The sequence below is a fragment of the Tenrec ecaudatus genome, chromosome 10 (genome assembly GCF_050624435.1).
Source record: "Tenrec ecaudatus isolate mTenEca1 chromosome 10, mTenEca1.hap1, whole genome shotgun sequence".
Classification (NCBI taxonomy): domain Eukaryota; kingdom Metazoa; phylum Chordata; class Mammalia; order Afrosoricida; family Tenrecidae; genus Tenrec; species Tenrec ecaudatus.
Window position 1 is genome coordinate 78,471,845 of NC_134539.1, and position 18,008 is coordinate 78,489,852.

General features: G+C 48.9%; 1 protein-coding gene across 2 annotated transcripts; it reads right to left on the reverse strand.

Annotated features, from left to right (window-relative positions):
- Nucleotides 1-1,848: 1,848 nt before the first annotated feature.
- Nucleotides 1,849-12,825, reverse strand: SET (SET nuclear proto-oncogene). 2 transcript variants are annotated; one of them, XM_075560686.1, is made up of 8 exons: nucleotides 12,550-12,825; nucleotides 6,194-6,251; nucleotides 5,497-5,639; nucleotides 5,089-5,192; nucleotides 4,879-4,992; nucleotides 4,211-4,381; nucleotides 3,946-4,092; nucleotides 1,849-3,602 (listed from the first exon to the last, which is right to left on the reverse strand). In XM_075560686.1, the coding sequence occupies exons 1-8, from the start codon at nucleotides 12,629-12,631 to the stop codon at nucleotides 3,579-3,581; spliced, it is 843 nt and encodes a 280-aa protein (XP_075416801.1). In that variant the 5' UTR covers nucleotides 12,632-12,825; the 3' UTR covers nucleotides 1,849-3,578. The 2 variants fall into 2 exon arrangements, with proteins under 2 accessions (XP_075416801.1, XP_075416802.1); XM_075560687.1 differs by lacking the exon at nucleotides 12,550-12,825 and adding an exon at nucleotides 7,639-8,081.
- Nucleotides 12,826-18,008: the final 5,183 nt, after the last annotated feature.

Below are 18,008 nucleotides of genomic sequence, written 5' to 3' on the forward strand. Positions count from 1 at the left end.
GAAAGAGGTTTCAGAAGGGTCTCTTCTGGGTTTATGAAGTCTAACCAGAGTTGAACCATCTGCCTGCTGATCATTCCAGTATCTGCTCAACACCTAGTGGACAATGAATAGTGCAACCGAATGGGTCCAGGAAGGACTGCTAAGACTACAGGCAACATGTGGTCATCTGTCATCTCTTAACAAGCTTCATATACATTTTTCAGTATCTTCCTCTTGGGTAGAACCTATGTTGACAAATGCTAACAGTCAAGTTGATATTACTTCCATGCTCAAATTGGGGGGGGGGTGGCGAACATGCAACCAAACTCAGAACCCTTGTGGCCTAGAGGGTAACAAGCCAGGTTAATGGCAAGGTCCAGCTGTTCAAAAGCATCAGCTGCTGCTCAGGAAAAAGATGGTTGGGACGCTAATAAAGTGGTCTCAGAAACCAGCAGGGGCTGTGCTATAGGGTCTGGCGTCAGAATCCACTGAATAGCAATTGAGTTGTTTTTTGTACTCAGTGGCAGACTTCTGTATGTAAAAAGCTACATTTATGCGCCACTTACGACCACTGCTGGGACAGAGGGATAGAATTGACTTTCCAATTAACAAGGTGGTGTTATCTTGAAAAGCAAATGGAAAAGCTACTGTATGTCGTGGTCCCAGCCTTCAAGCAATCCTTTCCTTGCTTTGCAACAAAACAGTACCCCCCTATTCGTCAAGGCCAGAGGTTGACGGCAAAAATCTACAAAGATTACGGAAAAAATAATATAACTTGTCAAGGGCTTATGAGGGCAGGCTGGGGAGGAAATGGGAAGCAGCTACCAGGGTCTCAAGTGGGAAGAGAATGCTTGCTTTGAAAATGTTGAAGGCATATGTGCAAATGTGCTTGACACACTGGAGGAATCTATGGTGACATGAGCCCCAAGTAAGTTTTTCTAAGATATCTAATATGTTTGAGACCAACTGAAAATAGGTAGGTACATTATAAAGTGGTAATTGCTACATTGCCACAAACACTCAGTATCAATCTGGTGCCTTTTGAGAGCTACACAGAAAACACAAGTGAAGCCAGCTTAGGCAGCTGCAAATGTCAGCCAAATAAGCCCAGGTACTGCGGACTAATTTCAGAGTTGGGTGAAGTGTAGAGGGTGCTGGCAAGTTGTGAAAGTACAGGCATCTGAGGAAATGCTTTATTTCAAATCAGCACATCCCTGGAGAAACAACCTCAAAACTGCGGTCTGGAACAGAACATTCTTAGGGTTTTTGAACCATGTCACAGTCTTCCCTTTCTGGTTTTTGAAGACCAGCACAGCTTGAGAACACAACCTTCAGCTACATGCCTTTTTCAAATGGCCTGACAGCAACAGCAGTGGGAATCATCTCTCCTTTTCCAGTATTCCTCCCTGAAGGTTAGCTCCCCAAGCCCCACTTGCTTCTGGGCACTAGCTGTCCTGACTTTCCAGGAGGGCCCTGTATTCAGATTTGTAAGAGCCTAGCCCTTTTACAAGATTTAGACACAAAAAAGGAAGTCTTTAGTAGTAACGGCTGTCAATTTTAAAAGGTATCCCGCTTTCTCAGATACCAGAGATCTCCGCTTTAAGGTGACACAACCAGTGTTAAAACTCCCAGGTGTGATTTACCTTGAATCAGACTTTTAATTCAGTAGATTTAGGTTCTTCCTGGCTGTCTTAAATACAACCACCAATCCCATTTACTTAACTACAGTCCGAATGAGTCCATGATCTGTGCCCAGCTCAAACCTTCTCAGATTATGTGGAGTCTCACTTATAATGAAGTAAACCCCCAAAATAGCTTTACCAACAATCTAAACCCCAAAGCAAAACGAGAATGACCCCAGTCCAAAAAGAATCTTTATGTTCCTTTATTGGAGCAAGATTCCTGACCAGTACAGTGATGTATTTTACTAAACATAGACCTGTGCAGAGAAATTACATACTATCCATCTAAACAAGTCTTGGTACACTTTGCTTCTTTGATGGAATAGTTCCATTTATAAAGTTTTATACAACAAAAAGCTTTGAATTTGCCAGGTTGGCCATTGATTCGTTTCTGACGGTGGCATCAATTTACCTACACTTTACAGCATTAAAAAGGCTATGCATTAGGTAGCTTCTCAAAAGGTTCTGCACAATGGCATTGAGTAGACTGAGCAGGCTCCAATCTCACTCAGATCCACAGAAATGTCTCCTTTGATAGCTTATTCTAATGAGCTGGTACTAGAGACCCAAAGAAAGTACTCGTAACCGGAGTTTCTCACCACCAACTCGGACTTTCTGAGGACAGGCCTGTCTTCTACGACACACATTACAGGGTCAGTTAAGACATGCCACCAACTGCCTGTTGTTGACTTGGCATTAGAAGCAACAGGCTGGGTGGTGGTGGCAGGCACTATTCATTATTACATCCAGGCAAATAAGGGCCCACTTTTAAAAATTGTTTAAGTTGGGTACACACTAAGAACCAAGTCTTGCACAATCCTTGTAGATCTTTAAAAAAAATGAGGTCAAGTGAATTGTCTGTGATATTTCCCAGCTATGAAGTCTTTAATATACCAAGGTTCTAGTCCCCTTACTCAATCCACATAGCCCTGAGGTCATCCTGCAAAGTGCATTATCAAAAACTATGGAGGGCCAGTGACAAAGTTTGACAGTCCGTTAAGCAAGTCAAACTCAGGTCTTGACTATCTGTTGAGAGAAAAGCATCGAATCCTTTGTGTACACATTTAGTTTTATTGTAACAAAGCAACTTGTACACTTTTAACGTTTAAAACTGAGCATCTTTCCTTTCCAGTGAAACAAAAAGAAAATTTAAAAATAAACAGGAACAAAATTACAATAGAGAATGTCAATTCCAAAGATGATCCTACAGGTTCTGCTGATTCTCCCATCGAGTGGCAGGGCTCAAGTCATCATTAGGAGAGAATTTTATTTTAAAAGTGTCATCTTAAACTGCAAGGATGTCTGTTAAACATCACAATTAAACATGCCAAAGGAGAAGCCATGTTGTCAAAATGCCCACTTAACCCACCCAAACATCTCAAACCCACCCTTTGCTGACCTTCTATAACCCCCTTTTTTTAAGTTTTTTTTTTCTTTTTTTAAACAAGAGAAGTAGACAGATACATGTTGGTAAATGCTAACTGTCCATATTCACATAGAGACACAGTGTAATCTCTGAGCCCAATGTACAGAGGAAGGAGGAAAGAAGCTAGAGTTCTATGCACTACTACACAGGGGCCTAGCACCCTCCAGCTGCCAGCAGGGCCAAGGGAGCAGAGGGTTTTGTTTTCCCACAGAGCACGGTGGTGTGTTGATTCCATAGTTTTTGAGACAGGAAGGGACAAAAATTAATTTGAACACAAGGGGGTAGAGATTCTTTTCCACTGTATTCTGCACAAGGCATTATTCCCCCCACCCCCAAATAAGTTGAGAACCATGGTGTAGAGAAAAGAGACCTCAAGAACAGGGTGACTGAGCACAAGAGGAAGAAAACAAAACAAAACAAAAACAAAAAGACTGCAACTTGCTCCCAGGGACTGAAGAAAATTAAAAAGGTTGGAATCCATCAGTGTTCTGTTAGTCATCCTCTCCTTCATCCTCCTGTTCAACAAAACAAAAGGGAACACTATTAGTCTTCAAGTTTAATTCTCAGGCCACTTGCTAGGTTTTCATACGGTCCGCAGACACCCCAAGGTTCTGACCTCCATCAATCTGCATGGAATCTAGGCTGAAAAAAATCCAGTGCTATTGTTCTAGATAAATTAGCCCAATTTTTGCAGTAACAAAACTACTGGTCATGATCTCAGACCTAACTGTCAGAATATCACTGGTTCTCATCTACAAACGCACATGCAAACAATCAGCTGTGCGTCAGTTCCTTCACACAACACAATAAAACCCGAAAGTAACAGGGTAAATTCTGGTTAAGAAGAGTTCCTTTTACCTCTCCTTCCTCTCCCTCGTCATCATCTTCATCTTCTTCTCCTTCGTCTTCATCCCCTTCTTCATCAATATCTTCTAAACCTTCTTCTTCTTCATCGTCGTCATCATCTTCTTCTCCTTCACCTTCCTCATCATCCATATCAGGAACCTTAAAAAAGAACAAGGAATACACTAAGAACTTGTTTTCAACCATATGAGGCAAGCACAACCTTAAACACAAGCTTTCCGTTTACTCTTTAGTCACATAGACAACATTTTCCGCTCACCAAATAGTACTGTAATGGATTTGGCCAAATATCATCTTTGATGACTTCTCCTAATTCATCTGCGCCGGCATCAGAATGGTCGGTAAACCAGGTAAAGAAACTCTCAGGTTCTTCATGCTGCCTCTTCCTGCTAGCTTTATTCTGTGTTTGACTGGAACGTTTCGTCAAGTCCTAACAAAGACGGAGAAGAAAACACTTCAACTGCCTGTAATCTGAACAATAAAATGTTCTCCAAAGCAAAATAGACTATTATCAATGTTATTTTCCTTGTCCAAGAGCAGCTATGAAATGAAAAAAAGTAGCTCTAAAACTCTAAGCCTCTAAAATTGTACTGTTACAAAAAATTTATCTTTCCAAAAACATGGGCTTTTATAAAACTAGACCCATTTGTTTATATATATCATACACGTCATATGATCTAGATCACATAAAACCACAGCACAATTTAACTTTAAATATATCCACCATAATATTTACCAATAATCTATTTGGGGCAATAGCAAATCAATTCAAGACCTCAACCATCAAGCCCCAAATTTACTGATTCTTTATAATAGCTTTAAGCTATAGCATTTGACTTGATCACATCACAGTTCATACCATTTTTTTGTATCAAGCACATTACAACAAAGCAAAAATATTTTTAAAAATAATTTCTCAGTACTTACCTTTCCAGATTTCCATTTGATTTCAGTTGATTTTGAAGATGGATCACCACTCTCATTCAGATGAAATTCTTTGGAGAGAACTTTATTTTCAAAGTAAGGATTTTCATCAAAATACTGCAGTAAGTGACAACAAATCGAGTAATCAACAAATAGCACTTCAATCCAATGCACAATTTTAACTTCCACTGTGGAAAATAAGCTGACACTTACAAAATCTATTCTGTAACCTGATTTAATATCTTCAAATTCTGTCACTTCAACTCTGGTCAAATAATGCAGAGCCTCTTCATCCTCTTCCCCAAGCAATGCAGACACTATACCAACAGACAGCAAATTACAAGTTAATGAGGTTTCTACCCAGTGATCTTTTTCATAATATCCCAGATTATCCTAAGTGAATAAAACCAAATGCTTCTTAAATACTACCAAAACTGTCATCAGAATAAAAAAATTAAATTAAAAAGTTTTAAGTTAGAATAGTCTTTTCTCAACACAGAATGCTTTACAAACTACCAAGGCAACTGTGCCTGCAAACCAGCATGCCAAACAAAAGCCTGGCCACTGTCGTGCAGGGCATTTTAGAAGCACTCTACACCCCCTGGAGGGAAAGGAGCCTACCTTGCGGATGGTTGACAAATGTTGTTACCCAAAAATTGGGTATTTTGGCGATCAATTCTGACCTCTTCTGAAAGAATGGTTGGCGGAGTTTGTTATATTTCTGTTCTACTTTCAAAATCTCCTCACTGGCTTGTTCATTAAGTCTGAAACCAATGAAAAGACATGTCTATCCTGACGACTGGAGAAACGCACATGATGGAGCCAAAGTGAAGCTAGTCCTATCGCCTTAGAACAGTGCAACAACAACCAACCTGGTAGTTTCTGATATAAACAAGTTATCCACGATTATTTGGCAAGTAGTTCAACGGACTTTCCTAAACGTCAGAATGCAATGCCTTATGTACATTTCTCCACTCACTGCTTGCCAGTTTTAACTTCCTTTCACTGAAAACAATTTTCAATAAAGCTCTTGAAATCAAGTTCTAAGCGTGCCATAATGCTAAGCTACTGAAGTCCACACACCTTAATTCAGATCATTTGTAGCTTTTGAAAGCAAATTCAAATTTTGATTAGCAAGATTAATGTAAAACCCCTTAAGTAATACACATGCTTTTGTGTTTGGAATTCAAATCATCTGACATCCAGACTCCAAGCATTCCCAGCAAAGTTTTATTTCCAGCAACTTTATCTCAAGTCCACTAGGTCTCAAAATGCATCTCAGAAAACCACCTCCAAAGTCAAGGAAGAGAAAATTTACCTGTCTATTTCATTTTGTACCTCATCAATATGTTCAATTGCTTCCTGCTGTTCTTTTTCTGCAAGAAAAATTTGCATTAAGGCTCAAAACAAATTAGAAAGCAAATTAGTTTATTTTTTTGAAGTTTATTCTATTACAAAGGTTTAGCGGATGTTAAGAAACGCTGACCAGGATGTGAAATACCTCTCAATGAAGCTATTAAAAACTACAGCACTGCCTACCACCAGGCATGCTCTCCACGTGTTCCTACAGCCAGTTGACAAATACCTTTTTAATGAAAGGCCTTTCAACTTGGGCGATCTGCTACAAGATGCAGACATTTGACTGTAGTCCTTAAGGAATCCCCCAGTTGAAAAGACACCAATCACTAAAATCCCTAACCTTTTTGAAAGCCCGAGGATCACTTTATCCTCGCTATTTATTAGGAAGGACTTGTGAGTAGTCATACTACTTGCTGGCCAGAACAGAAGGGCTGACCCCCACAACCAAAATCTAGAGAACCTCCCACGGTAAAAAGAAGCGCCTTTCAAAGTTGAAGATTCTCCCCAGCCCCTCGAGGCAGACAGACACACCTACAATGCAGGTTAGCAATCGACCCCGACTTCACTCCACTATGGTAACCGCGCGAAGGGGAGCCCCTGGAGGGTGGGGGGGCGACCTTTCTTTCTAGGCTCCCCCAACCCCGATTCGCGCAGGCTGGCGGCCTTGGCCGCCGCCCCCAACCCCCGATCGCGCAGCACTCTCAGGGAGCAAGCGTTCTTGGATCGGGCCCCTCGGAGGCACCGGGGAGCGCGGCGCTCTTTTTGTCCCGGGCGGGGGGGCGGCAGGGCGCGTTTCCGGCCCTCAGGCAGGCGCGCAGCCCCCGGGGCGCGAGCGCGGGCCCAGCCGGCCGCCCCGGGGTCCCGGCGGCCCACGTGGGGAGCGCGCGCCCGCCCGCCCGCCGAGCATCCTCCCGCCGGCGGGCCCTGCGCACGGGGCCGCGTGCCGGCCCGCGCCCCCACCCCGCCGGGCGCCGGGCCCCGGGCCGAGGCGCGCTGGGCTCCGAGCGGGGTGCCGGGGGCGCCGCCCGCGGGCCGGCCGGAGGGCGAGCGGCGCGGGCGGGCCGGGCGCGGGGCCGCACCATGTGGCGGCGGCGGCTGATGGGAGCGAGGCATCATGGCGGAGCACAATAAAGAGAGGCTTCTCGGGAGGGAGGGAGGGGGAGGAGAGCGAGGGAGGGGGGAGAGGAAGGGGGGGTGTCTCCTCCGCCCGCGCCTCGCAGGCCGCAGCGCCCCCGCCTCGCCGCGGCGCCACCCGGGCCCGGCGCCGCCGCGCACAAAAAGGGGCGCCCCGGCCCGCGCCCTGCGCCCCCCGCGCGCGCCCCGGGCCCCGCCGGCGGCCTGCGGGTCGGGGCGGGCGGCGAAGATGGCGGCGCGGGCCGGCCCCCGACCTCGCCTCCTCCTCACCTGAGGTCTCGTCGGCCCCGTCGTGGTTGGAGTTGAGCTCCTTTTTACTGACTTTGGCCGCCGGCGCCGACATGGTGCTGCTCCGCGGTGGGGGGGGAGCGGGGAGGGGGAGAGAAGGGAGGCGAAGGGGACGGGCAGGCGGCTTCCCCTCACGCCACACGCGCGGGCGCTCTGGCTTGGTCCGGCCGCCTCCTCCCGGCGCCCGCTCGCTCGCTCGCCCTCCCCCTTGCTCGCTCGCGCTGCCCTCGCGGCCTGATGACGAGGGCGGGGATGGGGCACGGCGCCGGGCCCCGGCCGGGGCTCCTGTTTACGGAGGGGAGGCGGCGGCGGCGGGCAGGCGGCAGGGCTCCCTCACTCGCGCTCCGCGCTCTAAGCTCGCTGCTCGCTCTCCCCGAGCCGCCTCCTCCTCCACCTCCTCCTCCTCACGGCGAGGGGCGGGCTGCAGAGCGCAGGCGCGCCAGATCCGGCGCGCACGCCCCGCCCCCGGCCGGAGAGGCTCGCGCCGCCCCGCCATTGGCTGGGGCGCCAGGGCGAGGGGGCGGAGTCGCGGCGAGGAGACACAAGGCCGGGCGGAGAGGCGGGAGGAAGGGACGCCGCGACGCACGGGGCCGGCCCCCCGCGCTGCGCCGCGCTCCCCTCCCCCCTTCCCCTTCCCGGGACCCAAGCGAGTGCCGGGCGCGCGGCGGCCCGAGGGGCGGGGCCTCGCGCGGCGGAGCGCGGGCCCCCACAGCGGCGCGTCACGTGGTGGCGGAGCGGCTTCCCTTCTCCGCGGGGTGGCGCGGGATGCTCAGCTGAGGGGTGTCCGTAACCCCCCAAAAGTGCAGGCCTGCTAATAACTGGGCTGCGCATCCGGGCCTGATAGGAGACGGAAATCTCCCCCCACGGGGATCCTACTGGGGCACCGCAGTGCCTCCCTTTTGTGGGGGGAGGAAGGCGGCACCCCCATCTTTACTTTCCAGTTGGGGAAGCCACTGTACTGACTGAAATTAAGCCGGAAGCTCATCAGTCCACACATCAGACCATTTCTAGGGTTTTAACCTAAGCCCCGTCCCGAAGACTAGGTGAACTAGTCGCTACCTCTTTCCATAGTTACATAGTTCAAAACCCGTTAAATTGTATAACCGACACATTTCCTCAAGGGCAAGTGGAAGCTCTCTGAAGACAGGTCTTTTTGACCTAGCTCAGTGCTGGCTCATGGCCAGGTTACAACCTTGCAAATAATGGGGCATGGGGTGGGCAGTACTATGTTAATTTCACCACGTGAAATGGAGGAACTACATTGACTTTCCAGGCCAACCTTTGAAACCAGCAGGACCATCCATGTTTGTGCTTAAATGCTGCTTTCCAGGCTCTCTCTACTCCTCCACCCAGGACTCAAGACCTAACTCAGGAAAAGCCTTGGATCTCTCCCTGGGGTCTGTCACCAGAAATTGGGGGTTGGAGTAGACTCCCTACCCTCCAGGCGCTCCTCTTTGAGCTCAGGCTGGGTCTTTCAATGCTCAAGGCAATCTATGGTGAATGATCAATACATGTAAACAAACGGCACCATGTCTATGGGGGCCAAGGACTCCGTCATCTGTAGAAAATACAAATGTCTTCCCCGCACTTTTCCCCCTGAACCCAGAAATTCACCTCACCTTTTCCCCTCCATAAGAGCCGAATTCGTAGCTACCCAATTGGGCAGTTTTTGGAAGGAAGAATAATTAGCACTAGTGATAAACTGGCAACTGTTTAACAACTTACCTTCCAGGGGAAAAGCAAGCTAATTTGCAACATTTGCCAATTTCCATGGTGTAAATATTTTCACCCTCTCACTATAATCGATATCAATGTAGCATCCCTGTGATGGCACTGAGCACAATCAGACAGAAAAAACATATCGCTTGCCATGGGATCTGTACACACCATGCAAAGCTTTTACCATGAGCCATGGGCTGTGACAAAACGCCTAACATGCATTTTCTCATTTAGATGTTTCTCATTTAAATATTAAGTTAGTGGTAGTCTCAGTTCCAGTGTTAGTGGATGAAAATCCTTTACCTTAATTAAGAGCACCCCCCAATATGTTCACATGACCTACATGTAGTAAGAGGTATATTTAACATTATGACCCAATACTCAACCACACACACACACACACACACACAAAATAGTGATAATGATGCTGTATTTTTTAAAATGCTGGTTGCACCCCACTAAATTGATCGCACCACCCACTAATGGGATGAAACTCAAGAAAAGCCCTTTGTGAGGCCTGCTGCTTTTAACTACAAAGGCTGCGCATACACAGGTCAGTACCAGTGACCCAGAGATCCAGCATGCTCCATCTACCTATGTTTCCAAGCATCTCCAAAGACCCCAGGGAGCCTTGTAATGCCTTCAGATCAGACTTCAAGGCTCCTGTCCAAACACCCTAACTCTTAGAACCATCCTGCTTCTCCCTGACTTGCCCATCTTTCCCACTAGCATTTGTCAAGAGGAATGTAGGTACCAAGAAACGGAGAAAGCAAAGGGACTGGAGTTTCAGCAAACAGGTGTGGTGTGGGCACACCATGGAGATAATCCACACACCCCGGAGCCCCCCCTCCCCCGTATGTTTACCTCTACTCCAATGCAATGAACTTTGCATTCTCTCCCTGGCCTCTCACCTTGCTATCAGAATTCCTCCCTCTCTTCCCCTTTCTGGCTTCCTTTGAAGAGAACAGAACCCACATCTGGAACATGCTGGCATGCCCCACACAGCCAGGTTATCTTAGCTAGGATACCCTTGAACACAACACCTGCCCACCCCCACTTCTTTGAACCTCCGTTTTAGCATCTGTAGACTAGAGATGGCCACTGCATGATACTGTGGGGAGGATTGCTCAAGGCAGGTCTGAGTTTAGTGATGGCCCCACTGAGTTATCAGGGTTGAGATGAAATGCATCTGAGGGGACTGCGGCTGTACTCCCCAGTCCCTCTGGATCTATTATTTCACTCGGAGAGCTAAATTAATAGAAGGCTGGGGCGGGCGGAGTGGGGGCACTCAGCTACATTTGGCTGCTCATGAGAGGTGAATCTTTGCGTCATGGAGAGTTAAGATGCTCAGCTAGTAACCTAATGGTTGGAAGACGTTGGGGTCGACCCAGTGGCAGGTGCTTCAGAAGGGCCTGGCAATCTACTTCCTTGAAATCAGCCGCCACCCTACTGACCCACCCACTCCTAAGAAACCAAGACCCAAACTCACTGCCGACTTATAGCAAGCACCCCATAGGGCAGGCATAACTGTTTCTGGACTATCTCTTCCCGAGTAAACAGCCCCATGTAATAATTCACAGTAAAAATTTATGAAAAGAAATCAGCCGTTGAAAACAGCGCGGAGCAGTTCTACTGTCAGGAGGGGCCAGATGAGGTCATGCGTGCAGGTACTGATGTAAGGATGAAGGAACTTAGGGTCATTCTCCAGAGCAGAGCACGGGTTATGCTCTGGTCCCCGTCTCAGGGCTTTACTGACAGGCTTCAGAACAAGCCAAAGGGACAGGGACTGCTGGGCCCATTTTACAGAGGAGGAAATAAGCACAGGCCCAACAAGACCCCCAAGGCTGAGCAGAGCCAGCTTTCTCCCTTCAGCAGCCCGGCTGAGGGGCTGCCTCCCCGTTTCCGAGAGGAGGGACCTGAGACCCCTTCAATTTAAACAATGTGCCAAACCCTAATCAGGCCCGAGAGGGCACTCGGATGAGCACTCCTCCCCCAGTGCTCGTCCAAGTGTGTCCGGGCCCCTCCCTTCTTGCCTCAAAGTCAGAGCGCCGCCACATGTCCCAGGGCATGCATGCCTTTTGGCCTGCTTTCCAGCCTTGGGCCTGCCTGGAGCGCCCCACATTCACCCTCTGCTCGAAAACATGCCATTCCTAACGGTCTGCAAAGGGCAGCGCGGGGCTGCGCACAGGGTCTCCGGCTAGCCTCTTAAGGAACCAGACGGCCTCTCCCACCAGGGCCCCCAGCGACGGTTACCTAGCTCCAAGGACTCAGTCGCTGCACCACCACGATCCACCCCACGGCCCCCCCCCCCGTTATCAGGGAGGCCTGATCACCCAAGAAGCGAATTTTGTGCCCAACCGCAAACTCCGCGCCTTCGGCAGCGCAGCGCGGAGCGACCGTCTAATTGGGGTGGGGGCAGTGGCGTACGACGGCCAGAAATGGACCATGGCAAGGACCATAAAGGCTGCGTGATGGGGCGCGTCCAGCCGCAGCAGCCGAGGCAGAACGGGGCTCCTCCCGCCCCAAGGAGCTGGGACTCCAAGAATGCCTACCGAAAAGTACTTTCTGGCAGAGAGGTGGGGCGCAGGGCGGATGCGGGCAGGTAGGGGAGGGCTCGGAAAGGTGAAGGGCCTGAAGCCGGCGGGTGGGGGCCGGGGCAGGGGGCCGGGGGGGCCCGCGCGCCGGGGCCACGTGACCCGCGGTGCTCGGGCTGGCGGGGGGTGGGGTGGGAGGAAACTGGAAGCCAGATGGGGAGGAGGTGGCCGGGATCGCGCCCGAGTGGCAGGAAGAAGGAAACGGCGCGGAGAGGTGGTGAGGAAGTTGAGCCCCCAGGACTCGGGGGTGCCTCCGCGGAGAGGGGTGGCGGGGAGGCCGGGCCCGCACGTCGCCCCAGCCTCAGACGGCCCAGAACCAAGGGTATCCCCTGGAGAGAGTGCGGTCCGACGAGCGCAGCGTGGCCGCGGAGCCTGCAGGCACCCCCAGGTGCTCGGGGAGCCCATCCTTCCAGGGGGTTCCGCACCAACGGAACCCCAGCTCCCAAGCCGTCAACCCTCCAGGGAAGTTTGGAGTCACGCTGGAAGACGGGTGGGTGGGTGGGTGGGTGGGGGTGAATCACATACACTCAACCCCTAGGACGCCCCTAAATCACCAGTAGAACGTACTCCAGGGACGTACCTTCCTTCGGGAGGGCCGGGGTCTCCTGCACCTTAGGTTTCTTCATTTGCGGCAGGCTCGAAGGCTGGCGTTTAGGGGCCATGCTGCTTGCTGTCGGCCAGCGGAGCCCGAGGGACGCGCGAAAGAGCCGCTGGCCTCCGGGGGAAACCGCCTGGAGAATTGAAACTGCCCCCGTTTAAGCCTTCGCTGGAGCCACCCCGCCCAGAGGGGATATTTACATGACATTGAGACGCTGGGCCCCTGCCTCCTGCGCCCGTCTTATCTCTTCCGACTTCCCACTCACCCTCCAATCAGGATGAACTCCTTTTACGCGCGACCTGCATCTCTCCCGGGTGTCTTGGCCTTGGGTTCTGGCTCTTCCTTTTTTCGCTGCTGTTCTTGGAAGGAGCGCCTAGATCAGGAAGAACCAGCGCTCAGCCCTGCCCTTTCCCAAATTCCATAGGTAGGCAGGCTTTCCCTCCCTAAGAATTTGCACTCGCCTATTTTTTTTTGTTTTGTTTTGGGTCTCCTGGAGACTAAACACCTACTGTCATGTCTCCGCGGACTGGAACATTCTCTCACACACATGCATTCCCCTACCTGGCTTCCCAACTTTCAGAAGACTCAAAAAAATGACCTTCAATCACCGTTTCCCCAAGTAGGCGATACTTCGCCCTGGGCGGCACTGCAAGGATGGAGATGGGGAGGGAGTTACAAGAGCAGGTCTCTGCATTTATCTTGGATTATAGATACAACAATTTTCCATTGTGGGCAGAGAGGAGAAATGCCGACTAATTTTATTTTTTTCGTGGAAAGGGGGCAGTAGGCCACACGAGGTTGGGTGCCTATATGTTAACTGAAAGAATTCTCTAATCACCCTGAGTGGCACAAAGGGCTAAGCGCTAGTCCACCTAAAAGTTGGTGGTTCAAACCCACCCACCCCAGAAGAAGCAATCTCGTTTTGAAAAGTCACAGCCATGAAACGGTGGGTGGAGAGCAAATGTTTTGAGAATGATGAGGGCAATGAATGTACAAATGTGCTTTACGCAATGGATGTATGTATGGATGGTGATAGGAGTTGTATGAGCCCCTAATAAAATGATTAAAGGAAAAAGAAACTGTGAACGGTAGTTCTCCACAGAAGGAAGTGATTTTTATTTATTTATTTTAGTAATCAAGAAATGGAAAAGCAGCATGTAGGAACTGTTGAATTAATTAGTGGATGTTTTGCTGTGTCCTCCAGAATAACAAAATTCATACAAGGATGGGGTTTTTTAAGGGTAAAAAAAGTATTTTGATAGTTTCGGAGCCCTGGTGGTGCTGTCAGGTAAGCATCACACTGCAACTACAAGTTCAGCAGTTCAGACACACCAGTCAACCTAGGAGACAAAGATGAGGCTCTCTGCTTCGGTGATGGTTTAAAAAGGCAGAAACCCTATGCAAGATCACTGTTAGTCAGAATTGGCTCAGTGGCAATGGGAGTTCCTTGGGCACGAGGCTTGGGAATCTAGCACATAGCACAGTGGGTTGCAAGTTGGGCTGATAACCACCAGGTCAGCAGTTTGGAACCACCAGTTGCATCTCAGAAGAAAGATGAGGTCCTTAGTCACCCTTTAAGCTTGGAACTGAACTCATCCAGTGGTTCACCTTGGAGCCAAAACAGGCTGATAAGGTCAACAACTGGGGAGAGGCAAGAACTCCTTAGAACAATCAACACCTGAGATCCACAGAGCAACATTCTTCTAGGGTTACTGCTCAGGAAACTGGGAGGGGGCTCAGGGAGGAAAGAAGGACTAAGGCAGCAGTTCTCAACCGATGGGTCCCCGACTCCTTTGGGAAATGAACGACCCTTTCACAGGGGTCGCCCGATTCATAGCAGTAGCAAAATGACAGCAATGAAGTAGCAACAAGAATAATTTTATGGTTGGGGGCTCCTCACAACATGAGGAACTATATGAAAGGGTTGTGGCATTAGGAAGGTTGAGAACCACTGGTCTCGGAAACAAGAAACACGGAGGAAGTGGGAAGAGGACTGTTGCATTGTGGGAATGCAATCAATGTCAAACAATGTCAAAATCAAAGGGCGTATGAATCACTGAATGGAAAACCACTTCTCTGTGCAAATTTCACTCAATGGAAAAACCTCAAAACTCACTGCCATCGAGTGAGTCAATGCCAACTCATAGCAACCCTACAGGACAAAGTAGAACTGCCCTTGTCACAAGGGCCTTGTGAGTTTCCAAGCCTGGAATTCTGTGTGAGACTAGAAAGCTCTGTCTTTCTACCCAGGAGCAGCTGGTGGTTTCAAACCACTGACCTTGCTGTAGCAGCCCAACTCGTAACCACTATGCCACCAGGGCGCCTTAATTTTTTAAAAGTAGAGAGGAGGGAAATGCAATCAGAATGTTCCTGAGCCTTAGTGCAGTGAGACTTCAACGCACGTCATCAGGAAAGACCACTAACTAGAAAGGCAAGGTTCTGTTTGGTGGTGTGTTGGTGAAGGTCAGAGGGCCTCTGAAGTGAACTGACACAGTGACCACCAGAACAATTGACTCAAACAGCAGCAATCATGAAGGTGGTGCAGAACCACACCACACGACATTTCATTGCCTTACATGTTAGCTTGCTATGACTAACAATAAAAACAACAAGCAAGAATTTCAAAGCAGAGGAAAGCAGGTATCTCTGAGAAGACCTAAGGATCTCTGCACTCCGTTTAAAATTCACATCTAGATAGACGATTTTAGAGAGCAGAAGGTTACAGTTAGAAAGGAGCATCTTGTCTGGGGATGACAGATAATAATAACGAATGGGAACCAGCAATTGGAACTGACAATAATAGCTAGCGGGAAGGTAAATTAACACAACCTGAAAAAATTGTGTGTCCAGATCTATTGAAGCAACTCTGCTCCTGGCCAGACATCCAATAGAAATGCATGTAAAGGCATGTGTTTGCATGCATTTGTGTGATAAATGTGTACAAGAATGCTCATAATAATAACAAGATTCGCAATAGCCCAAATCTGGAAACAACACAAATAAATGTTCATCAATAGTAGGATAAACGCACTGTAGGCTATTCACATGAAGGGCCACTGTAAAGCAATGAAAACATGTATGAGCTACAGCTGCACAAACAGACATGCTATTAAGTCAAAAGCACACATTGGCATACACTGGATGATTTCGTTTGTATAAACAAGTGCAGAGTGTGGTTTCCCGTGTGTCGCGGGGGTGAGGGATCACTGGAAGGTCATATGAGGAACCTTAGGGTGTCGATGAACCTCAGTTTCTGGGGCTGGGGCTCGTTACAGGGATGCGTTTGGTTTCTGTGCATGTGTGGAGCTGGAGAGGGGTCATTGGTTATTCAATGCCGGAATTCTCACCCTCCAGGTGGGAAGCCAGGGTTCGATTCCCAGTGGACGCACCCAACATGCACCTGCCACCCACCCTCCCCTGTCAGTAGAGGCGTGCATGATGCTATGGGGCTACACAGATTTCATCAGCGCTTCCAGACTAAGACAAACTAGAAAGGAAAACGTCATGATCTAGGACTTACCTAAAGTCACCCCGTGGCAAACCCTATGGATGGCATCAGTCTGTCCTGGGGCTGGTTTGGACTGGGCAGGGTTTCACTGGGTGTGTGTGGCGTTCCCATACTCAGGTACTGACTCAACAGCAGCTGCTAATAGACAGGGCAGCCCTTTGCCAACCCTCCCCCAGGCCGCAGGACACAGCCAGGGCTTACAAGTGAATTTGTGAAGCCTGTGTTGCTAGATTCCTTCGTTTTATGTATTTAAAATCATTTTATTGGGGCTAACACAGCTCTTATCATAATCCATACATCCATCCATTGTGTCAAGCACATTTGTACATATGTTGCCATCATCATTTTCAAAACATTTTCTTTCTACTTGAGCCCTTAGTATCGGCTCATTTCCCCCTCCCTCTCCCAACCTCCCTCATGAATCCTCGATAATTTATAAATTATTAGTTACTTTTATTTATTTATTTATGAAACCCGACCCATACTTGGTTTTATTTCTAAGAGAAGCCAGAGATGCAGTTTTCAACTGTATCTTTTGTTATACACTCTTCATTTGTATGCAAATTTTAATTGTAAAATTTCTGAATATTTTTTTAAGCTGGCGACTAATTACACATTTCAAAAGCATTCGGTAGGACAAACAATATGTATCCTCAGCTCATTGTCATTTTTCAGGCCATGCATTTTGCAACCTTTGAGATGGTAAGATGTTCCTTTGTTTTGTTTTGTTTCCAGTTGTTGATTCTTTAGACAACATCAGTCTGAAGCCTTAATGCATGATGTAAATAAAAAGCTGACTTGTCTAGAGGAAGTGGGGGTACAAAAGGGTTCCCTGAAAAAGAAGAAAAAGAGAGGAGGGTCCCTTTAATCCCTCCATGGCCTCAGCTCTGTGTCAGTTTCTAAAGGTACTTTGGCTGTTTTGAATTGTGTCTCCCCCCAAAAATGTGTCAATTTCACCGACCTTTATGCCGTCATCCTCCATTTGTGACCTGCTCTATGGCTGCGTGTGTGCTAAATCCTCATCTCTCTGATGTGAATGAGGCAGGATGCAATCTGGAGGATTCTGTTGTATTTTGATATTCCAGGGATTAAACATGAGGGCAGAGATGGGAAGGACGTGACAACCATTAAGGACGAAGAAAGCCTGGTCACAGTCAAACTGCAACCCCCCAGCTCAGACCAGAACCACAGCGGCCCTCCGACCTCCGACCTCCAACCAGTCCTCAAAGGGCAGCTGCAGCAGAAACCAGCGCAAGGCAAGGCGTGAACTACCAGTGCAGAGAAGCCGGCCCTGGGCTCAGTCCTATGCATCACAGTTAGCAAGTCAACCAGCTGCTTGGCCCTCCTGCCCTCCCCATCCCGGTTGCTCAGAGCCGTGGTGTGAGCGCAGCCGTGGCCCGTCCTGTCCTGTGACCCATCTTCAGCCGTGTTTGGGATCCCGTGCCTTTAGCGGTTAGTCTCCAGCACACCTGTGTCCAGTAGCGTGTGGAGTTCCCGCTGCCTGTTAACAATTGGTGGTAGTGTTCACACATGTGTTGGTGAGATACCACAGCTGTCCGCGCTATTGTGAAGGGGGTTCCGTGAGCTTTCTGTCTTTTAATGCTTTAGTATTTCCGGGTTATAAGTGAAGATTTTATTTTCAACACCTGTCGGGGAGAGTGGGCTGTTTTCCTTCTGTATGTCTGGATTGTTCAGGCAGCGCATCTGATTTCAGCTGACTGTAGAGAAATACAGTAACAGAAAACCGAAGAGACGAAAGAGAGAAAGGAAAGGAAAGCCTGGAACAGAGCTCATAACCTTTGAGCTGCCCTCAGAACCTCCTAGACCCAAGGGAAGACTGCTAACAAGACCCCTAGACCTCCATGGAATGGCTCGGAGCCCTGGTGACAGCGGGTGTGTAGTGGTTTCCCAACCACATGATCAGCAGTTTGAA